Source organism: Clarias gariepinus, chromosome 13, assembly GCF_024256425.1.
Source record: "Clarias gariepinus isolate MV-2021 ecotype Netherlands chromosome 13, CGAR_prim_01v2, whole genome shotgun sequence".
In the NCBI taxonomy this organism is placed as follows: Eukaryota; Metazoa; Chordata; class Actinopteri; order Siluriformes; family Clariidae; genus Clarias; species Clarias gariepinus.
In genome coordinates, this window is record NC_071112.1 from 28,024,407 (window position 1) to 28,049,193 (window position 24,787).

Genomic DNA, 24,787 nt, shown 5'->3' on the forward strand with positions numbered 1-24,787 from the left:
TGTTCTGTCTATATACACAACGGATATACGTCCGCTGGTTCTTATTTACAGGATTCGGTTGCCAGCTCAACACCGATTATAACCGAGCACTTTGGGGGTGAGGGGGTATTAGGCAAAGGAACTTGCTCAAGGGACAACAAAGGTGGTGTCGTGGTTTGAACTGGGGACCTCTTGATCAGCAGTCCAACAACTTACCAACTTAACCACAGAGCCCCCTCTGCCCCTGCTTTCAAGTATAGATTTGTACAAACTGCACACACACACACACACACACACACAGTTTTAGTTTCTGAGCGCCCAGAAATTAAATGAAGGAATGTAACATAACATAGTTAATGTTTTGGCAATGTTTTTACTATACACACTACATTTACAAATGATTTATATTCTTTTCCATAAAAGAAGGGGGAAAACATTTCACAATATAAATATGAATTCGATTTGATATTTAACAGTATATTCATTCCAAAAGTTTTTCTCGTCAGACTGTCCCGTAACCCGGATGTGCATCGGTCATCTTGAATTTTGCCGCAAGTATTTCCGGGGTTGTAGAACACTTCACGCTACTAGATGTTGTGCTTTTTTTTTAATCCCACCCGAATTCCCGTTATACCACGCCTCCTTCTCAGGATTGGCTCCTTGTGTTGGCTTTTCACGAGGTGTGATTGGATGCTCAGAACGCTTGTGCGACTGTTAGCCAATAATATTAGAGGAGGCGGGTTTATTAGAATACGGGTAGGGACTGACAAAAGTTGCTAAATTAAGAAATACCCGGCTCTAGAGTTTGTGGATTTATCTTTAATAAATAAATCGTAATGTCTCGGGGTTCGAGTGCGGGGTTTGACCGCCACATCACAATCTTTTCTCCGGAGGGCAGGCTTTATCAAGTCGGTAAGTGATTGTGTTAGCGACAGTGTGGTGAAGAAAGCGAAAGTGTGTAAATGCTCAGTCATGGAGAGCAGCACTAGCATTAGCTTAGCGTTAAATTTGCCCTGTGTAGTGTTTCAAGTTGTTATTAATTTCATGGCAGTGCTTGGAAAGAAGTGTAACCTTTTATAGAATTAAATGAGAGAAAATGAAGAAACATGAATTTAGATATTGAAGTTATTATTAAAGGATGGAGAAGCTAGCTCAGTTAGCTGTACGGCTAACACAGACTGAGCTTAGCACTGGAGCTGCATGTGTGTGTTTATATACATAGCTTTTTATTTTTATTATTATTGCTATTGCACATTAGTAGTCACTAATAAACATCATTAATATTAAAAGCATCATTATTTGTGTGTAAAAGTGCTGTAGTAACGAGTCACTTCTGTATCCAGAGGCAGTTCTTAATGCTGCTTTCCCTCTATGTAGACAACAGTGCAATGACAATAATGGATTTTTGAATTTTTTTTTACACTATTGGATAAATAATCTTTTTTTCCCTTACAGAGTATGCATTCAAGGCCATTAATCAGGGAGGACTGACCTCGGTAGCAGTGCGAGGGAAAGACTGCGCCATTGTCGTCACTCAGAAAAAAGTTCCCGTAAGACGTTTTAATGAAACACACATTAGTTTTTCTTTCTTTCGTTCTCTTCAGGAAGTCAAAGACACACAACAGTGCACAGTAACATACTTTTGTCAGTTTAATCAAGCAATATTGCAATAGAGCGAGTGATGTTGTGGTGAATATCAGCACAGCTGTGATGCAGTCCTAGGCACCATCATTTAGTATGATATTGCTTTTATACAATTCAGTTACATTTTAGTTATATAACAGGTTTAACAATGGTCATTGTTGCAAAGCCACCTTACAGAATCAAAATAAAATTAGGGAAATGAGTTTAAAAAGTGTGAGAAAATGTGTATAAAATCAAAATGATCAGATGAGCAAGCCGAGGGAGACGGTGGCAAGGAAAAACTCCCTGAGATGGCAATAGGAAGAAACCTAGAGAGGAACCAGACTCAACAGGGAACCCATCCTCATTTGGGGGATATTGGCAGATTCAGCAGTTTCACATACACCACTTATTGTTAACAAATTATGATTTGTTTCTTTGAACCAGTTATCAAAACATCATCTTCTGCACCTGCTGCAACGAACTAACGCAACTGCCAGAGCTGACGACCAACAGTTAGTGTAATTAACAGGGGTGAATGTAGTTTTAAATTCTTGTCAGTATTATGTAAATAGAATAAACCATGGAGGTGGTGGACAGTCTTGTAAATCTCATAAGTTTCTCTTTATATTTCCACTTATTCCACTTTAGAATATCGGCTCCATTAACTTCTTGGTTATGTGGTTAAGTCCAAATAGTGCTAAATAGAAAGCTAGTGCACTATGTAGGATGTAGAATCCCTTGTTTTTTTGATTTGGGATCCAGCCTTGTGTTGTGAGCTAGTTAGCTTTGTAGCTGTAAATAAAAAAACAAGGATGCTTCAGATGCAATTTAGAACAGATGTGTTGTCTTGCTGAAGGTGCTTTTGTGACTGGTTGTGAGCATGACTGTACAGACTTTCCCCTTATCCTACAACTGACAGTTAGTGTAGTAAAAAAGCTCTTTTTTTTAGTAGTCGAAATTGTTTACTCATGATCTGACTCATTTAACAAAGCTAGAATTCTCATCGTTAATCTCCAGGACTCAGCGCTTTTTCTCCCCTCTTATCGTCTTTAGGATAAACTACTGGACTCCTCCACTGTTACGCATTTATTCAGAATAACAGAGAACATCGGCTGCGTGATGACGGGCATGACAGGTGTGAGCACTTTACTACTAAGAACAGGAAGTAATTTCTTACACTAACTGTTTACAGCATTAAATATAACTATAAGTGTGTGTGTGTGTGTGTAGCTGACAGCAGGTCACAGGTACAAAGAGCTCGTTACGAAGCCGCTAACTGGATGTATAAGTATGGATATGAGATCCCGGTGGATATGCTGTGTAAGAGGATCGCAGACATCTCTCAGGTGTACACGCAGAACGCAGAGATGAGGCCGCTCGGCTGCTGTAAGTTACACCAGACACGGATACACATCGCTACACTGAATGTCTTGCTTTAAATCACACTTTTCTGTCAGCTTGGTTTTGTGTTCAGGGTGCAGGAACTTTTGCACTACGAGTTAGAGTGACATAAGTTTGGCTAACTGGAGCTTTCTGCGGTGTGTCAGGTATGATTGTGGTGGGCGTGGATGAGGAGTGTGGGCCACAGGTCTATAAATGCGACCCAGCGGGTTACTACTGCGGATTTAAAGCCACGGCCGCAGGCGTGAAGCAGACCGAGGCCACCAGCTTCCTGGAGAAAAAGATCAAGAAGAAATTAGATTGGACCTTTGAGCAGACCATTGAGGTAACAATGTCCTTTACACAGAGTGTCTTACATATTTTTTTTACCTACAAAATTTAAATACATAAGTGTTTTATATATAATTATAAAAAATCTTTTCATTGGGACAGACTGCAATTAGCTGTCTGTCTACAGTCCTGTCTATCGACTTCAAACCTTCCGAGCTGGAAGTGGGTGTGGTCACTACAGAAGAACCCAGGTTCAGGTAAGTCAAACCGGATCCACCCAAAAAGCTACCAAACGTTACATTAGTTCCTGGTGTTCACAATCGGGTTACTCACCAGATTTTCTGAGCTTCACCTGTGTGAGGTTCTCACCTTTGAGTAGACGCATCTGTGACTAACTAAATCACTCGTGTTTTATATATAGATATACAGAACTCTTTAGAAGATTGGATTTATTTTCTACGTTCTAGAACAATACTGTATTTTTTTTTCAATACAACGAAATAACTCGTATGGATGGCATTAGGGAATTGGGTAACCCCCACAACAGTCACTTGTCATTTGTTCTTGAACAGTTTTTGCAAGAACAGTTTTTTTAAGCACCATGATGAAACTGACTCTAATGAAGACCTTCCCAGGAAAGCAAGACCCAAATTACCTCTGCTGCAGAGGAGAAGTTGAACATGAAGTTGAGCATGAACAGCGCTTACTGTAGAGATTGCCTGTTTAATTAACGAAAACGGTTTCCATCTTTTGTTGTTCATCAGCACACGGTGGTTACTCAGGCACATGTAAGCTCAAGGTGACTACACTCTAAGAGCACTTAAATCTATAAGTAAACAAGCGCTTTTATATACTGTAAAAGCAAAGGCTTAAACGTTGCATAAGAGATGGTAATGTAGACAGGGATGCGTTATTTTGTTGTGTTGTAAGTTTAATCGTGTGTTATTTCCGTCCCAGGATCCTGTCTCAGTCTGAGATCGACGCCCATCTGGTGACCCTGTCTGAGCGCGATTGAGAACCAAGACGTCGAGTTTTTAAGAAGCACTACGTCACATCGACGGTATTCAGGTCGCATTCTGCCCCGCCTTCTGCTGTTTATTTTGCTTTTTCCTGCAACACCTCAATAAAACACACCTGTTTTGACAATCTCTCATTCCTGGTTTTCTTTTCTTAAGCTCTTCTGACTAAAGAGAATATTTAACATGTTTCTTAAACCAGGAATAAACCTTCCAGGCCTGCATTATTTTACTCGTGAAGTGTTTTATGAAATCTGTCGCTTTCTGGTCGTGTTCTGAGGAGTGGGTTATTGCAGCAACCTGCGACTTCCTGTGTGAGTTTCCTCACCGCTGTCCTGTAAACACACTGTACAAAGAAGGTTCTTCTCTCCAGCCTGCTGTCACTGAAGTGCGGTTCGAGACAAGGCTCCTGAAGTCCACGTTAACGGTCTGGTTTAGGATGACACCTGAGCGTCAAGATGTGTGTTCCATCACGGGGTCTGTGTGTTTATCACTCACTCTGCATCTGCATATATTTTCCTGTGCTGTGTGGAACACTTCACTTTCCCCTTACAGCAGCATTCAACAAGCCATCTGTCCCTCTACCTATCTGACTGAACGATGTATCAGTCAGTATCTCTCTTCATCTCTGCTAGTCTGCACGAGGCCCAGGTGGTTTCATAGTTTATGAAACCACCTGGTGATAAAATATTGTGATAATTTTAAGACATTTCTGTAGAAAACACAAGGAGTTCCAAAAGGCATAAATTTCAATTCAATAAAAGCACACATTTTAAAATTACAATTATTAGAAACATAAAATTTTTTTACCTTAAATGCCAAGCAGAGCATGAAAAGTAAATGAATTGTCATCTTATGCACATTGCATATACAGTACTGAGCAACGCTCTTAGGCACATGCAAAAGAGATGGTCATGGAGTACTGACATGAACTGATTAACCACACTTATTAGAAAGCACGTGTCACCCATGCCTGATTTACTGCCAGAGCTGTTGAATCAAGAAATCACTTAACTAGAACCTATAGCCGGATCAATAGAAGGTCATTATTTGCAGTTTCATTGGGAAATTAGCTCCCAAGTTTTATTAAGCATCCTACAGAACCACCCGTAGGACACCTGAGGAATTTGACTGTTGCACCTGCTTCTTTTTTGCATGCAAGACCCAGCAGCTTCCTTTCTTTGGTCAAAGTGGTCACTTACATAATGTGCTGCTTTCTTTTTTGACAGACTTTTTTTTTTATTGACTTTTTATTTTGTGGTGGAAAACCTGATGTTTGAAAATCAGAAATGTTTTGTATTAGTGCAATAATAAACAAATACAAAAATAATAATATTAAAAATCCAGATAGGGCCAGAAAGATTTTGCCACCATTGGTAAAGAAAATCATAAAATCATTATGGTTTTGTTAATTTTTAACGCATAAATGTTGCATTGGATTTCTTAGAAAGCTTCCTTATATCTTTAGAAAGGGTGCCAGTAGTTATATTCAGATATCAACTTTTTTTCTTTTCCTCTTCTTTAAAAATTCTTCAAATTCTTTTATTTAGCTTGCTAATAACATTCTTCGACACCTTCTGAAAAAAAGAAGTTCGACGTAGATATGTCGCGGCAAAGTGACAAGCAGAGAACCAGGAAAGCTTTTAGATACTGTATCTGTCTGTCTGTCTTAGTCAGAAGAATTTACATGAGTGTTCTCACAGTGAGTATGTTTGTTGAGTGCTTCCCTTGAGATGTAAATGAAACGTGCCTGACACGTCCCCTCTGATTTTTCCCCCCAGTATTTGCATAGAGGTGACGTTTCGGATTCGGGGTTAATAAATCAAATACGATAAATCCCCGGAAAAAAAAGTTAAACCAAGTAAGAAAGAGATCGATATAGAGAGATAAAGGGAGAGAAAGAGAGGTGGTTTTTCCAGCTGACGTTTCTCGGATGAAGCTGAATCATCTGAGATTCTTGCACTTATGTTTGTGTGTGTGTGTGTGTGTGTGCGTGCACTCCAGAGGGAGAGTTCTGACTCTCTGATTTGCATGAGTGTGTAAGTTTTCTCAGGAGAGTGATGCTCGAGTTTGAGACGAAGGTACAGCCCCGTGCCATCTCTCAGGTTTGTATTTAAATCACTGAAACCACACGCGTCACCTTTCCGTCTGCGTTTACTGTAAAGGGAAGTTTAAAGCATGCAGAGGTCACACTCGGTAGGCTTGCAGCATTTACATTAACAACAAAATCAGTGTGGAGTGAGAATGTCAGCTAACACTACATGTTTACACTTTACTGCAGTCTCCTTTGGAAAGGGAAGTCTGAAATTAAACCATCGTAACGAACGACTGTTATTGAACTTTTTTTAACTCCTGCGCTCTCTGGTTTTGATAAAATCACTTTCTAAGACGTCATTGTTTCTATAGTTACGGCTCATTCACACGGATATGTACGACAGATAATAAACAGATTTTTATAAAGGTGTAATTGATGGTACAGTGATGTTTTCTGTAACTTCTGTAACATTAGTTGAAGAAGGGCAGCACGGTGGCCTTGCACCACCCGGGGTCAAGGGTTCGAGTCCTTGCTTTTAGTGTGTATGTCTTGTGATGGATCGGCACCCCATGCAGGGTCCTGGGTGTCCATGTACAGGTTAAGCGGTATAGAGAATGAGTAAGGGGGAGTCAGTAGTGTAAGGAGTCTCCAGTGTAAGAGTTTTGTAACAGAAGTAAAGCAGTAATTTAAAGTTTTTCCTCCATCTTAAAAAACAGGGTTTATTCTTATTATTAAAATGAGCTATGTGGTTGTTGTTGTTTTTTTTTTTTTAAAGTGGAAATAAAGAGCATCTGGTCAAGTCAAGTGACAAGTTGTTTTCGAAAAAACTATGAAGTGTCTTTGCACATTGGTGTATTATAAGGGAAATAAAAGGCTGACAGTATTTTAAATTTGTAGCACTGCAGAGTTTCCTGTTTTTTTTCTTCTTCTTCAAAATCTACTTAATAATACATGTTTTAAAATAAAACAGTCCATTTTAAAATGTATTAAATGAAAATCTCTTTAACTGAAGCAAATATGCATCAGCAATGAGACCAAGTGATTAATATAAAGCCTGAGTTAAAGCTTGATTTTAAGCACTTCTTTCATGAAAGACTCTCAAAAGTGGCTCAAAATAATAATCTAATTTCTATTTGTTCATAATCATATTGTTATGAGCATGTCTGACAGCCCAAAAAAGAAGTTTTGCCACCCTTTAAGTAATATATTTGGCTTGGACAGAAAGGGGCATAATGTTGAGTCTAGGGCACGCCTCTGCTAGTCATGCTAGCAGTAAAAATAAAACAAGTCACGCTAACCATGCAAAAGGGCTAAAATCAGGCACTCTGTGGTCTAGAACTCTTACCCAACTCTTACGTCAAACCATCACAATGAAATGAGTTTCAAAATATTCCTTGTTCTTTAGCCTTGTAAATACAGGGTTGTGTTTTTAAGCTAGCTAAACAAACATAGTTAAAAAGCTAGCTATGAGATGGATACTTAGCTGCTATCTGTGTAATATAAAACAGAAAAAGAAAGAAAAAATTTAAATAAACACTAAAATCTTTAATCTGTTTCTGATTTTATAAATCAGGTAAAACTTTCTTTAACTATTTATTTCCTTTTACCTTACTAGTACACACTGTATTTTATACTGTATAGTTCTTTCAGTCATTATTAGTGTTTTATTAGTGCATTATTGCACTATTTCTGGATTATTCATTGCTGATTTGTTGAGTAAATCCCCCTGAGCTTCATAAATAAACCCTGTGCAAACAGAAATCATTTAAAGATGTTGATGAGTCGTCACTATATTACTGCGTACATTCCGAGCTTGCGTATTCCACCATAACGTGCCACTTTCCTCTTTTGTTTTCCACTCTGACGCTAATCAGGGCTCAGTTTAGCATGCAGGCTAAATCTGCTGAGTATGTGCATGTGGTTTAGCTTTTAAACTAAGAGGCTGAAAACTATATAAAGGCATCACAGTGGGAAAACATGGCGTCACTCATCACATTTAGATTCACAGAACAGAGCAGAGCGTTTTTTTTTTTGTTTTGTTTTTTCCAAGAAGTGTCTCATATCTGGAATTTCGGCAGGCCGGATGACTCGGATGGGGAATTTTTAGCGTTGCCAATCTTGAGTGTTTCATCCCCCACAGGAAATTCCAGCCTTTCTCAGCTGATTGAAGCCCAAGTGTGTGTGCATGTGTGCACACACACATACTCCTCTCCACAGCCATAAAACACACACACACACAAAAATGCCAGACTAGCTCCAGTTACATCCCACGTCCCCCCATCATTACTCCTCCATCACACACTCCATAAAGAGAAGAAAGAGGAACAACACAATGCGCAATTAGGGGGTTTTAATTTAACAGAACATTTTGGAATTTCCAAAACAATAAAACAGGATACATATCTGTACAAATTTACACATATAAAAATAACTCTGTCAATAAACATTATATTACAGTTGAATACAGGGGCGGAGCTTCAGTTCAGACACCAGGCATGTGCCTATTATCAGGTAGACGATACGCCATTAATGCATCTAACACACTGTATCGTCCCAGCTGTCCTCCACTTGTCCTTATTTTGGATCTGTTTACGCCGGAAGGCAGACATGCCCTTCGTGATGTTATCGTAAACCGTGATATGTTGGTAGAGAATTATGATGCTGAATCCCGGTACCGGAGCACGTCTAAGCAGTACATCTGCTTTCTTCTTATGTTTTTCTGTTTGTTTACGACTCATCTTATCTTCCTGCACGTTTCCTCTCGGCGCCCGTGGCCTTCCGCCTGCATGTTCCTGGCTCAGGATCACGTTTATCTCGGTATGTCCTCCTGTAGCCTTTTGTCCCACATGTCCTCTCACAGGACTGGACGTTTTTTTTTTTATAGTTTTCAGCTCTCCGAACCACCTCTCCTCTCCTCTACTGCCCCATCACTTTAATGTCATCATACTGCGGAAAGAAGGTAAACTGAAGTTAGGAGCAGGAACAGTGATAAAACGTACAGAATATGGTGGCTGTTTATTCGTGTCCCTTAATTAAAGATAATATAGTGGCTGCCTGATCTGCCAAGTAACTGTGTACTGTAGTTTACAGAACAGCAGGGCCACCGTAAATACCTTAATATGCTCATGCAAAAATTTATTCGAACAAAAATGCATCACTTTACTGCAAATTTCTAAATAAAGGCACTACTGGTGATTTGAATATAGACTTGAAATATGGATTTGAAAAACACACCTCATCATCAGAATACACATCACTGCTGTCGTAGTCGTAGTCGCACTCGTCCTCACTGTCTTCACTCTCGCTCTCAGGCAGTTCCCGCAGGTCCTGATCCGTGACGTCGTGCAGCGCTCTCTGGATGGCGCAGTTCTGCCGTCCATGCGTGAGGTGATACGCAGAGTGGCCACCATATGTCAAGCTGTTCACGTCAGCGCCTTTGCTGATCAGGAGTTTCACCAGCTCGAGGTTCTGCAGGTCCACGGCTAAGTGGAGAGCCGTCCTGCCATTACACTGCTCCTGAGACATTAAAAGACATTAAATAGGTTTATTTATGAATATTTACACTTTATGATTTTTTTATTAGTTTAACACTTTTGGTTTGCATTTTAATCAGGAGAGATAATTATTACTATTATTTTTTTTTTATTACCTGTTCATTGATATCTGCTCCAAAATAGAGAAGGCTCTCCACCAGTGAAAGAAAACCATGCACAGCCACCACGTGTAAGCATTTCTGACCTGCAAAAAAAAAAAAAAAAATGCAATTTTTTACTTAAAGGAATAATTTCACACAATATTAAGTGAGTCATAGCTCGCACTACTGTTAGGACCTAGAAAGCTAGATTCTTTGATAATTGTGAGGACGGAGCTCACCACTGTAGTTGGGCGTCTGCAGGATGGACGGCAGGTACTCCAAGCAGTGTTGCGTGAGGAGCCCGAAACATGGGAGAGACCCTGTCCTGCAGGCGATGTGCAGAGCCGTGTTGCCGTTATTGTCCACCAATGTGGGGTCACAGCCGGCCTTCAGGAGACGATCCACCACCAGAGGCTGCTCTGTGATCACGGCCAAGTGCAGCGCCGTCTGTGGAAAGATCACGATTATGTCTTGCATTTTTTTCAACTTAAAAGAAAAGAAAGAAGAAAAAAAAACAGAGCATGCTTTTGCGTATTGTACCTGTCTCTGGTAGTTCTGTTTGTTCAGGAACGGGTGCTTGATCGACATTTCAATCATTTTTTTTGCCATGTCTTGGGCTTCATGAATGACAGCCAAATGCAAATACCTGTGATAAAGAAAATAAGGAGCAATTAGTCAGGACGAAAATGGAACCAAAGGTTGTACACTCGGGCTGCTGCACACGGCTCACTGGGGAAAAACAAGCACAGACTTTTTTTTTCTGCAGGCAGTGGTGTTTTTCCTAGAAGGGCCTTACTGGCAGACAGCCCGGGACTTTCCACACACACTCGCGCGCGCACGCGCACACACACACAGAGTCACACAAATGCACAAAGCCAAAGTGCAAAACACTGTACAGTGAACAATCCTCCCTGCAGAGCATGTGTGTGTGCAACTAACTAAACCGAAACATATAACATGCATGTATTTTATCTGTATATTTGATTATACATCGTGGTGTTACATAATGCAATAAACACTAAGGTATTTAAACAGACGAAACACTGCTTCACAGCAGAAATATCTACACTCTGCACTGAATTAACCCTTAATGTGCACTTGGTTGGCACTCAGGCTGCTGAATGAACACCAAGACCGTTTATTCAACACTTTACATGGATTCACCTGCTGCGGTATTTAATCCAATACTCAATACTGAATTGCACACTGACTGCACATTTAGTGTTACTGTGCACTGTGTGTGTGTGTGTGTGTGCACAGAGGTGACATTTACAATGGAAAATATTAAATACAAACTTATTTAAAAATTAAATACTACAAAAACAGCAGCATAGTATTGAATTGGGAGTTAGAGCTCCGACTGTGTGCGCGCGCGCGTCAATGCGATTCCCTTTAAAGAGATTAAATCCACACAAGATGAAAGCTTTGTACAGTAACACTTTAACACTGAATACCCTTTAGCACCCTTTAGCGTGAACACCGCATGCGCGTGTAAATTCCACGTTTTCACGTATTTCATCAGCCTTAATCCCACACACACACACACACACACACACTACTGCTGCTGCTGCTGTTGTTTGCGCTGTGCGCGCGCGGTTCATCCGTTCTCCGTTTTAGCGAACAAGTCGGGAATTAAAGCGCAGAAACAACAACAAAAAAAAAATAAACATAATTAAAGGGTCACCACGCACGTGTCTCCGTCTTCCGTGATGACTTTCATCCAATGTTCCTCGTGCGGTTCTTGAACACTCAATTCGTTGAGTCCGGTGATCACGGGCTCCAGGCGCGCGCTGCTGCAGGAAGCCTCTGTGTCGTCCTCGCGCAGTGAGTCCAGGCCGCTGTCCAGCCGCTCGTCCATCACAGTTCCCGCCTTGTGCGTCTTGTGCCCTTCCGAACCATAATCCATCGCGTTCCGATAAAGAGCCATTATTGTTTCAGTGTACGAGTGCGAACGCGCGTGTGTGTGTGTGTGTGTGTGAGGTGTGTGATCTGATCTGAGCTGATCCGCTCGGGTGGAGGAGTGTTTAACCTCCGCGTGCAGCAGAGGAGGAGCTCCGGGTCCGGGTGGGGGATTTCCAGCACTGTAGAGAATTTATTCAAGGCCTTGTTTCAATCCAGTTAGAAACTCCTCCTCTCCTAGCGCACTTCCCCTTGGTTAGTGAACAAAATGGAGAGACAAAATGACTGGATTTAGTGCACCGCGGCTTATGGTTAGCACTGTGTTGCTTTGCACATCCAGGGTCAAGGGTTCGATTCCCGCCTTGAGGTCTGTGTGAGAGGGGTTTTTATGGTGGGTTTCCTCCGAATACTCCGGTTTCCTCCCACAGTCCAAAGACATGCAGATGAGGCTGATTGTTGTTCCCAAATAGCCCCATAGTGTGTGAATGAGCATGTGTGTGTGAACATGGCACATTGTTTGCTCATGCCCTAAGTCTCCTCGGTTAGACTCCAGGCGTCCCACAAACCTGTATACAAGATAAGGAAATATAAATAGTGAGTGAGTGTGCAAATCAGGTGTGTGTTAAATGATCAGAAATGTGCATCCAGGTTCAACACTGTACAACATTATTCAATGGAGTAAAGTTCAGCCTTAATTTGTCACATATAAATGACTGCACAATGAAAATCTTTATTCTTTGCATATCCCAGCTATTAGTAGGCATTATACGGCGCTGGAGTGTCCAGGGTTGAGGGCCTTGCTCAAGAGCCAAATAATGGCAACCCAGCAGAGCTTGGGCACGAACCTCCAACCTTCTGATCAGTAACTCGGCACCTTAACACACTGAGCCACCACATTCACTTACTGGGAGTCAAACTCATGAAAACCAGGAATCCTTCTGACTGTGTAAATCATAAAAATAATCCAATCCAAAAAAAATTATAATAATAATCAGCAATAGCTGTCTTAGATAGTTATTATTATTTTTTTAAATCTGCAAAAAGAAGTGCCAGAAGTTATTGTTGGGATTTCTAAAATGGCATTCCCTACAAATGTGAAAATGCATTATGGTTATTTCCTACCAGGTAGTACACCAAATTTCTGCATGTACCTACGTACTGCAATGCATTGTGGGATTTCCTTAGTGGATATTCCTTATTATGTTTGCACATGACTACATTTTTTTGCAAGACTTTTTTTTAAAACTCCCAAAATTGTGTACTAACTAGTGTTTATTGCAGATTAAGCGGGTTATATTACTGGAAACATGATTATTCAAATAGTGCATAGTTTAAAACCCTTTGATTAAATTTGCTTTATTCCTCTGAAAGCTTGTGAAACTGCACTAGTTTATTCGGCTGGCTAGTAAAGAATCTGGCTAACTAATGCTAATAGTTAGCTAGGCTTTAATTATACAAAATATACAAAAAAAATAATTTACAGGAACTCTAATCATGCTGCCTTAGGTATGTTGTTATTTGTATTTTAAGAAGATGAGCTCTATATGACTTCACTGCTGAGTTTGAGTGCTGCAGATGTTGCATGTTGCTTCTGCAGGACAGAGAGCACTTCCTGGTTTAAGTGCAACATCGGTGGGAACGTGACTCTAACAGCATTCTGGGAGTTTGGGGAAATTTTTGCCTCTTCATCACAGAAAGCTCTGCACCCTGAGAGCTGCTAATTCTGCAAAGAAAAAACATTCCCCAAAATCCACAAGGCTTGAGAAATAATGTCTTAAACGCCTGGGCTTGCGACAGCGCTCAGTCATGATGCAAAACTTTCTAAGAAAAGGAAGATGTTCGTGTTTAGGCGGTATTCGTCCAGCGCTGTGCAAACTGCTGAGACATGAAGCTTGACCGAGAAAACAAAACATAACTGTATTGTTTAAATCAACGCTTACACAATGGCGGGAGGAGACAGAGGCTGGAGTGAAGTGCGGATTTTCCCCAGAGCCAAGTCTGTTTAACAAACTGCACTGATCCTGCAGTGTGGGAAACTCCGCAGTGTGTGTGTCTGTTTGTGTTTGTGTGTGTGTGTGGTTGAGCATGTGTTAATAGTGGATTGTTTCTAAGGAAACTCAAGGGAGCCGTTTGCACAAGTACAACAGTAAGACAGCAGTGTGTGTGTACACACTGGGGCAAATCCTCCAAAACACACACACACATAACTTTAATACATTTACACCATCTGAGATATTTGCTCTGGAAAATTTAATCTGCAGCAGACACACAAACAGTTACAAAACAGATCTGATGCTTCCCTAAAATAAAAACAGACCTCAAACGTGTGAAAATCCGTCGCACACAGAGTAACGCCACAACAATGATGGTGCAGAACTAAAGTAAAAAAAAAAAAAACCATCATGATGTTCACTCTGTCCATCCAAATGCATGTTAAATTTTAGATAAAATCTTCAATGAAATTTATATAAAAACGTTATAATGGTGCACTATTCTGTAAAAAATGTTGGGTTTTTTTATGTGCTTGTGGCCTGAAGATTGACAAGCGTACAGTAGCTAGTGTTAGCACGGACGATGCGTAGCTACTGCAGGTAGGAAAGATGATTAAGCTGGTTGTGTGAGTATCCTTTCACATTTAAGTTAATTATTATAAGTCTTTTTAATATTCATTGTTTTCGAAAATAATACAACTGTCGACAGTGTTGTCAAAGAGTGCAAGCGTTTATCAGTGCTAGCATCCTTTTTGCTAAAATCAGGGTTAAGTGTTCAGACTGAGGTGTTAGCAGTGCGTAAGGAGAAATAAAGTAGAAAATTACAAAATTAGAGTTATCTCCGGCACCCTGTCCGGGGTCTACCCCGCCTCGTGCCCTAAGCATCCTGGGATAGGCTCCAGGCCCCCCCGCGACCCTGAATACAAGATAAAGAGGTATAGACGATGAGTGAGTGAGTGAGTGGGTGAGTTAACTCCACTCGCGAGTCTGTCAGATTAGCTTTGAATTGTTCTGATATTTCAAACCGTTTCATCGATTCCACTGCAGTTTTTTTTTCTCAGGAACACTGTTTGATTCCGTTTGGTTTTCCTTCACTCTGGTTAGGATGTTATAGTGGAAATAAAGTCATCAACCCAAGGCTACGCAAAAACCCAGATGTGTGTAAAAAAAAGAAAGGGAAAAAAACCTGCACAAAAACACTGCACTACGCAGACACACACACACAAACACACAGGTATCTGTTACTAACAACATAAACTTTGTCGTTTTAATTATTCTTTTTTAACAACCGACTAAAGATAAAAATCTGAAACACAGCTATAGCGTGTAATAAACACGGCAGCATTCTGAGTGTACAAGTGTGTACTTGTAACCTTGTAACTGCCATTCACAGAAATGAAAGTGCAGTCTATTAGGAAGAGAAAACATAAACGAAAAAACCTTTAAACAACACTAAAAATTTTTTTATTAATTCAAACCACAAAGTCAGGAACAAGTTTATTCCATGATGAGCATGGTGCTCGTCTGAGAAGAAGTCCGAAAGCCCTGGTTTTACATAACAGCACTGTGCACAGTTTGTGCAAAGGAAGTTGTGTCTACGTTAATCTGATGCAGAGGTTTTTGTGTAAAAAGTCCTGGCTGTGTGGTACAGGACGTCCTGGGCTTGCACATGAAATCCTGGAACTATAACGACAGAAAGTCTGGGCTTTGGCCTAGCTGCGTGTTTACAGCTCTGTGCGCTGGGGAAACTGTGGAATTACCAGTTTCTCAACTCTCTTCCTCTTTCTGTCAGGACACACACACTCACACAATGCTTTGAGTTTGCGTCCTTAAAGCTTGTGGATAGACTCTGCCCAAATCCTGCAGTATTATTATTGATACTACAGATAAAGTAAACATTTATGCTGCATTAATTCCATTAATTTTTTTTAAGGAGCTAAATACATTTCACGTTTAAGATTAAATAAAAAATAAAAAAATAGTCAGGTCTAACGGTGATGACGGTCTATCTTGCTTAGGTACAGCTAACGCAATGCACCTGAGCTAGCTAAGCTAACTAACGTTCTGTAAGCTGTTCCCATCACAATTTTCCCTTGCTCACAGTAGCTACAGTTACAATGTCTTATTACAATGGCAGATGGAAGTGGGTGGGATATATTAAGCAGAAGTTGTGTAGAAGTTGTGTCTGAAGTTGTTTCATCAATGAGAACCCAGTGGAGAGAGTGGACAGCTTCCGATACCTCGGTGTTCACATCACGCAGGACCTGTCATGGTCCTGTCACATCTACACCGTGGTAAAAAAGGCCCGGCAGCGTCTCAACCACCTCAGACGCTTGAGAGACTTTAGACTGTCCTCTAAGGTGCTCAGGAATTTCTACTCCTGTACCATAGAGAGCATCCTGACGGGAAACATCTCAACCTGGTTCGGGAACGGCACCGTGCAGGACAGACGAGCTCTACAGAGGGTGGTGCGATCAGCTGAGCGCATCATCCGCACCGAGCTCCCTGACCTGCACTCAATCTACAGCAAGCAGTGCTGGACCAAGGCCAGGAAGATCGTGAAGGACCCCAGCCATCCCAACAATGGACTTTTCTCTCTGTTGCGGTCTGGGAAGCGATTCCGCTCCCTGAAGGCCAACACAGAGAGACTGAGGAGGAGCTTCTTCACGCAGGCGATAAGGTCTCTCGACCACAACCACACCACACAGGAATAATGTCTTTTAAACATTGACACTGACTGGATAATCATGGACACATTCATGCAATACATATTTGCATATCTGAAGCCATTGCACATGTCACTTTATACAATACATGTTTACCTGCCATTGCACATGACACTTTGCCACTCTGACACTTTAAGACATTTCAATGCCACTTTAAAACATTTTTAAAATTTTTTATATATATATATATTTCCCCCCCATATTCCTATATCCTATTTTTGTGATATTTTTACATGCCCTTATTTGTACAGTTGTTAATTTTACTAGTTACATTTATTTTCCTTTGTATTTTATTTCTTTTATTAATATTTATTCCTTATATATAGTTTTCTATTTTCTTTTTAAGGTCACCGGCGGTCGTATAAGCATTTCACTGCATATCGTACTGTGTATGACTGTGTATGTGACAAATAAAATTTGAATTTGAATTTGAATTAGAATTTTTGAATTTGAAGTTCTGTTGAAAGCAGAAATGGGGTAAACGCAAGGATTCGAGTGACTGTGACAACAGGCATATTGGCTAGACGATTGGGTCAGAGGAACTCCAAAACTGTGGGATTTTTCCAGATTGCATTGGTCAGGACCTTGAAAAACTGCTCCAAGGAAGGAAATCTGCGACAGGGTCATGGGTGGTCAAGTTTTACTCATGCACATGGGAAAAGAACGCTGGTCTGTGTTGTTTACTCCAATAGGAGCGCAAGTGTATGTTAAACTGGTGAAAGGGGTAATGCTAGTTCGACAGCATGCTAGGAACACACTAGCATGTTTTGGAGGCAAAAGGGGGAAACCACTCAATATGTAATAATGTTTTGGAGGCAAAAGGGGGAACCACTCAATATTAGGTCACATAACGTTATGGCTGATCGGTGTATATAAACCAATATGCAAGGAATAAACAAACCCCCATAATTTTATGATCAAATGTATGCACCAAATGTGTTGGCGTTATTATGCCTGCTGTCAGTTTCATTCTCTTTAGACTGGAATAGGCCCATCTTTATGGAAACGTCAGATTATTGGTCAGTCTGAGGGTGGACGAACCAGAGACACATGGCTAGGAATCTTTGGGGAAATCCCTCTTTCTTTCATTAACAAAGTTATAGTTTAGTTTAAGGAAAATGGTTAAACAGAGTCTATGACGACCTAGAACTTAAGGCTGAAGGGTGTCTTCATGATGTTCATAGATCTGTGGAGAAAAACAATGTCTCAGTCAAGGTGAGTTGTTGTTCTTAACGCAATGTGTTAATTATAATATATTTGTAGCTAAAACTTACTCACGTCTGTATATAGGGGGGTTCAAGTCAAACCGTGACTTTTGAATATTTCTCTATATAATCCCCTGCTACACTAAAGCACTTATCCCAGCATTTCACTAGTGTTTGGATATCACCAAGGTAGAAAGTTTTCTCAGTTTGCCAGAGGCATGATCGGACTGCCTGCTTCACGTCTGAAATGCTGGCCTCCCAGGAACTCATTTAATGGCCAAGACAGCTAAAAAAAAAAAAATGCACGAGGTCAGGACTGTATGCGGATGGGTCAATAACTCAATTATTGTTAATAGTTTTTAATAGTTCCTGTAATGTGCAAGTGGTGCAGTTAGCAGTATGTGCTTGTGCATTATTCTGTAGAAACAGAGAGAGTAGGCCATTATTTTTCCATTAAAGGAAAACTTTCTACATTAATGGTATCAATGCATTAGGTGCAGGTAACAGGGTATTATATAGAGAAATAAAAGGGGATCAACTCTCATAACTGAGTTCTGGGATTCTGCACAATCAAAAGTCCTGTTTTGACTTGAACGCCCCTTCAAGCATCAGTATTGTCCATTTGTCTTCGAGGCTGCGTTCTACAGCTGAGTTCAAGAGTTTTCACTATCCCTCTTCTGTAATTGTCTGGGTTTGTTTTAGTATTTATTTTTACGCTGACAGATGTGCAGGGAAGTTTGTCTATTTACAGCTGAGTCAGACTGAGGTTACTGTACAGGTGAGCAATAAGAGAATCATGGATGGACTTTCCAAAGGACTCTCTGCCTCGCCCCAATGTGACTCAGGATTATGTGACTAATTACATTCCTCTCCGATTCAGTTTCATGACAATACCACAAAAATGTTGCGTCCAAACCCTTAGAGATCTTTCTGTAGCTTTTACTCTGAACATCATCTGAAACCCGTAAAAACAGAATTATGGTTATTTTTGTGACTATATGATTAAACTATATTTTGATAGACCTCTTAAGTTTAACATCATTTCTGCTCGGTCTTTTGAAGAATTGAATATGACACAAAACACATCAAAAGTGAATATATACATCCCAATTTTTTTTTTATGGAATTACATTTCCATTTGGGCATTAGGCAGACGTTGTTTTATATTAAGTTACTTATCGTGAAAAGGGAACAGTTTGTCTCTTGCCACTCTTATACACTTTTAAATTCGTGTAACTAATGTTGTTAATGGTATAAATGGATAAAGGATCAGTCCGAGAAAGCGAGCCGAGAAACCTGACATTTCATTCCTGATCGTTTTACTACAGCATTGTTCCACTTTTAGGAAACGTGCACAAAAAGGTCACGCAGAGTTGAACAAAGAGGAAAAAAGAGAGATATCAAGAAATCTGTTTCTCAAAACACAGGCTTTTTATTCCAGGGGAAAATACGCAGCATTGTTACCTGTGAATAGATGTTCAGAGTGTCAGGTGTGTCGCTCGAGGTTATCTGACTGCCCGGGTTTCCGTGTTCAGGTGTTTCAGGTGTTTCAGGTGTTTCTATGCACAAGGGGAATACCTCAAGCCTTTCAAATCACATGATTCTCAGAGAAGTGTTTGTGGAATGTACGTCCAACATTCAATGCACCTATAGTGATGCTTAAACACACCCAAAGTTCAGGAGTGCAGTGACTAGAAATAAACTCTAATATCTAACAGCTCTATATAACACCATATCTATAAAAGCAACAAAAAATACTAATTGTATGATTCTGCCCTTTTGTGTAACTTCTACTGTATTAACAGGCGTGTCTCTCTGTGTGGTCACCTGACACGACTGCCACTGATTGGCTGCATAAATCTACAGTCTGGACAAGAAAAAAATCAGGCCCGGCCTCACTTCTTGGTCCTACTCATGGTTCACATGTTTATCTCATTATACATCTGAGCAGTTGAGGTTTAAGGGCCTTGCTCAAGGGCGGCCCAACAGTGCCAACTTGGTGATTAAACCTGGGACCTTCTGAATGGTAGTCCAGTGCCTTAACCACCCTGACCCTTATTATGGCCTGTTGGTGGTGCTGTTGAGGTCCTATTGCAGTGTAATTATACTTTAGATTAGATCAGATTTGATTTGAGAGATTTGATTTGATTAGAGTCTTGATTTTTAATAGTGCAAAGTACATGAAGAAAGCCAATGAAATGCTGTAAGTATTTAACCAGAAATGCATAAGTCACCAATTTACTCACTCATTGTCTTATTGACTTATCGGCCCTGTATACAGGGTTGCAGGAGTTTATCCTAGGAGACTTAGGGCACGATTTGGGGTACACCCTGGATGGGATGTCAATGCCAATCCAATCCAAAAACCAATCTGAGGAAACACCCTCTGGATAAGTGTGCCAGTCCATCACAGGGCACACACACCTAAATACACTCAAACACTAAGTCATCCAGTACGGGCTATTGGGGAACGCCAGTTTACCTAATCTGCATGTCTTTGAACTGATACTTACTATAAATACTAATACTAGTAATACTAATACTAGTATAACTGTACGGGTCCATATGTACAGGGGTGAGAGTGATTAATGTACAGAAGATGGAATAGGGAGTAACGATATGCCATAAATAGTAATATGCAGTATAACTGTGCAAACATTGTGCAGTGGATAAGATATCTCAAGAAGATAACAGGCTCATATAAACATGATACACATGTGCATATATGGATGTCTGTATGATACAGTATATACAGAATAAATATGGGTGGAATATACAGTAGTGCAATGATAAACATAAGGTATTGATGGTGCAAAGATGCATAGTGGACAAAGAAGTGCAATATAGACCGAATTGACTATAGTGCAGTAGTGTAGAGGTCCATGATCAGCTGTTCAGTGCGTTAACAGCTAAGGAGAGAAGAGTGAATAGGGGTAAGACGTATAAGAGATGAGATGCATCATTGATATCGCCTCTCGCCTTTTGCAGGCAGCATGTCTTGTAAATGTCCTTTGAGCTGGTTAGCTGAATACCAATGACACTTTGTGCGGTTTTCAGCGTGCTCTGAGGGGCTTGACGGTTCGAAGCAGTGCAGGTGCCGTACAACATTGAGATGCAGTTTGTGAGGACGCTGTCAATGGTATAGCGGCAAAAGTTGGAGTACAGGTTGGACTTTTTCCTGCATCGTTAAAGATTTTTACAGTGTTAGCCATGCTAGCACTTTGATTTATCAAATGTATTATTTTCACCTACAACAGAATTGTAAATATGTTCTTGTTCACTGCACAGAGTATACAACATAACACAACTTCTGACCCAGGCACACTCTTTCTAGTGCACTATACTGACAAAAAAAGATCATGTGCCATTTAACCACAGCCAAATCTTTGTGCTTTTTTTTAATAATGTATACAGTAGAATAAATTATTGGCACCCTTGATTTAGTATGGCATTTTTGAATGCTTAAATGTTGTGTCAGGCTGTTATACTTCTTGACGGATCCATGATGGAAGGCTTGCAGTTTTTGCTGTGCTTTTGCTGTACACATCATCCCTCAACCACATTATGAATAAACATCATGAACGTCAGGTTGAGGGGTTGGAATAGATGTACAATAAATGACTTTGTAGTAACTAGTCAACTAACTCTATGCCACTCTAGTTTTGCCCCAGTGTGTATGTCTGTGTGTGTGTGTGTGTCTGTGTGTGTGTGTGTGCGTGCCTGATTCAGGTTAACCAGGGACGAGAGCAGAGTTATCACTTACAGTAAGTATCAGCTTTAAAAGGCCGGAAAATCTGTCACCATCACACTGACCTAATTTCCACTGTAGCAGGAAATCGAGAAGCTTGATTTCAGTTTGAACAGCAGTAACACAATCTGCAGGTGAAGGTAGTGACACAGGCACAACAGGTATTTCCGTTAAGCTCAGTGCACACACATCACTTCCTTCACTCACTGGCCAGGACTCCATTTATAACACAATAACACCCTCTGCTGGATATTAATACACACACACACACACACACACACTACTACTACTAATAATAATAATAAATCAAACAATGATGTGAATCTAATAAAAAATGCATGAAACTCTAAATATTAATGTACATTATATGTTATTTAGGTGGCATGGTGGTGTAGTGGTTGCCTTGTGGCCTTGCACCTCCCAGGGTGAGTGTTCGATTCCCACCTCGGGTCTGTGCGCATGGAGTTTGTACGTTCTCCCTGTGCTTGGTGAGTCTCCTCTGGGTCCTCCAGTTCACTGACGATAGTCCAGAATTAAAGGTTAACTTTAAGTGAGCACTGGAAATAAACATTAGTTGATATTTCCCAAATACTGGTGTAGTTCTTATCCAATCCAAATTCAAATTTTATTTGTCACATACACAGTCATACACAGTACGAAATGTAGTGAAATGCTTATACGACCGCCAGTGACCTTAAAAGAGAATTAAAGCTAATAATAAGAAATAAATATAAATAAAAGAAATACGATAGATTTTTAGGATAAAAAAAGAAATATACTGTACAAATAGAAATATACTGTACAAGAACATTTAAGAAATTGAGAAATTTTTATATTTTTGGGAGAAAGATGGTGTGCAAATATGCATAGAAAAAAAGGGTCTTTGTGCAATGGTCCAGAATGTAAACGTAAACATGTAGAGTAGATGTGAAGGTAGATGTGCGTGGATTTGTCCATAGTGTCCATGGGTGTAAAAAGATTGATTGATTGATTGTGAAAAGGTTGTGTTAGTTCTACATAGTGGTGTGATTGAGAGACCTTATCGCCTGCGGGAAGAAGCTCCTCCTCAGTCCCTCTGTGTTGGCCTTAAGGGAGCGGAATCGCTTGCCAGACCGCAACAGAGTGAACAGTCCGTTGTTGGGAGGCTGAGGTCCTTCACGATCTTCCTGGCCTTGGTCCAGCACCGCTTGCTGTAGATCGAGTGCAGGTCAGGGAGCTTGGTGCAGATGATCGCACCACCCTCTGTAGAGCTCGTCTGTCCTGCATGGTGCTGTTCCCGAACCTGGTAGTGATGTTTCCCGTCAGGATGCTCTCTATGGTGCAGAAGTAGAAATTCCTGAGCACCTTAGAGGACAGTCTAAAGTCTCTCAAGCGTCTGAGGTGGTAGAGACGCTGCCGGGCCTTTTTTACCACGGTGTTGATGTGACGGGACCATGCCAGGGCCTGCGTGATGTGAACACCGAGGTATCGAAAGCTATCCACTCTCTACACTGGGCTCTTGTTGATGACGGGGGTCTGGTAGTTCCTCACCTGCTTTGTACTGAAGTCCACTATCAGCTCCTTTGTCCTGTGGAGGGAATTATGGTATTGAATGCAGAGCTGTAGTCGATGAAGAGCATTTTCACATAATTCCCCCTCCGAGTGTCCAGGTGAGTGAGAGATGTATGAAGGAGATGAGAGATAGCATCATCTGTAGAGCGGTTTGGACGGTAAACGAACTGTAGTGGGTCCAGTGTGTCTGGTAGTGAAGAAATGATGAAGTCTCTGACCAGGCGTTCAAAGCACTTCATCACTACTGAAGTGAGGGCTACAGGGCGATAATCGTTGAGGGTAACAGGATGAGGTTTCTTCGGAACGGGAACAATGATGGACTCTTTGAAGCATGTGGGGATCACCGACTGAGATAAAGAGATGTTGAATATCTCTGTGAACACAGGTGCTAGCTGGTCTGCGCAGGCTCTGACCTGGCCTGTTCTTCTGGCCTGTTCTTGGGAGTTGATCAAAAACCAATCTATGGAAACAGATTAACACCCTCTGAGTAATGTGCCAGTCCATCACAGGGCACACACACACACTCCACATTGTAGAGGAGTACCTCAAGGAAACCCACCAATCTCAGGGAGAACATGCAAACTCCACACACATGGACCAGAGACAGGAATCAAACCATCGACCCTGGATGTGTGACGCCGTAGTGCTTCCCACTTCACTGCCGTCTTTACCTGAATTTAAAGTGCCGCCTTTACCTTAACCAGGCTGTTCATCAGCTTCAGGTTCTCCACTGATCTGCAGCTACTCTCCGAGAGAACTCTCCTCTCTCTTCTCTCCATCCCTCTCTGTCTCTTATTCTCTTTTCTCTTCTATCCCTCTTTACTCTCATCCTCTTTTCCTTTATCCCTGTCTTTCTCTCATTCTCTTTTCCAACATTTGTCACATGTTTCAATTCATTTTTTTCCAGCCTAATGATTTGTTCATGCTCCTTAAGGTCTTCTCCTCTTCAGATTCACTTTTTTTCGTCATATTTCTTTTCTGCATATCTTCCTTTTTTCAAGTTTTCTTTTCCAGCTCTTCCTCTTTTCTCATTTCTTCCAGATGTCTTTCTTACTCTTCCTGTTTACTCCTTTCCAAATGCAACTTTTTTTCTCTTCTCTTTTCTTTTTGCAGCTTTTTGCTTCTTCTTTTCCTCTTTTGCTCTCCCTTGTTTTTCTCTCTCTCTCTCTCTCTTACTCCTTCTGTTTCCTGTTTCCTCTTGCTTAATTTCTTTTCTATGACACTATCCTTTCTTACTCCCTGCACTCGATGACCCATGGGCTCTCCGGGTCAGTCTCCTCTCCATAAGAATTGCTGCTTTTCTCTTCTTTTCACTTTTCTTCTTAGTGGCTCTTCTTTTTTCTGCTTTTACATTTTCAGCTGTTTTATTTTCTCCTTTTTGATGTTCTGCGTGTCATTATTCCTTTTCTTCATCATCACTCTCTTTCCAGCATCTCTTTCTCTTTCTACTGCCCTCTCATCATTCTCTAGACTTTTTATTTTTGTAAACCTCTTTGCGTTAATTGCGCTGTTCTCTTTTTCTCTGGAATTCTCATGTTTTCTTTCTCCTGTTCCATCCATTAACTTTTCATTTGTTCTCATGCTTTACTAATCTTCACCAGTGCATTCTCGCACTCTTCCTGCTTTCTTTTTTCTCTTTCAGTATTTTCATTTCTCCCCTTTCTCTTCTTTGCTTTGTCTTGTCCTTCTCTCACTCCCGGTCTCCC

At 40.7% G+C, this 24,787-nt stretch overlaps 2 protein-coding genes across 2 annotated transcripts; one reads left to right on the forward strand and one right to left on the reverse strand.

The window, feature by feature from the left end:
- The first annotated feature begins 711 nt into the window (after positions 1 to 711).
- psma6a (proteasome 20S subunit alpha 6a) lies at positions 712 to 4,422 on the forward strand. The gene is made up of 7 exons (XM_053509160.1): positions 712 to 891; positions 1,435 to 1,529; positions 2,659 to 2,740; positions 2,836 to 2,991; positions 3,153 to 3,331; positions 3,439 to 3,533; positions 4,234 to 4,422. The coding sequence occupies exons 1-7, from the start codon at positions 816 to 818 to the stop codon at positions 4,289 to 4,291; spliced, it is 741 nt and encodes a 246-aa protein (XP_053365135.1). The 5' UTR covers positions 712 to 815; the 3' UTR covers positions 4,292 to 4,422.
- Positions 4,423 to 8,662: 4,240 nt separating this feature from the next.
- Positions 8,663 to 11,995, reverse strand: nfkbiab (nuclear factor of kappa light polypeptide gene enhancer in B-cells inhibitor, alpha b). Its single transcript, XM_053510389.1, has 6 exons — positions 11,653 to 11,995; positions 10,502 to 10,607; positions 10,201 to 10,408; positions 9,977 to 10,065; positions 9,562 to 9,843; positions 8,663 to 9,273 (listed from the first exon to the last, which is right to left on the reverse strand). The coding sequence occupies exons 1-6, from the start codon at positions 11,886 to 11,888 to the stop codon at positions 9,244 to 9,246; spliced, it is 951 nt and encodes a 316-aa protein (XP_053366364.1). The 5' UTR covers positions 11,889 to 11,995; the 3' UTR covers positions 8,663 to 9,243.
- Positions 11,996 to 24,787: the final 12,792 nt, after the last annotated feature.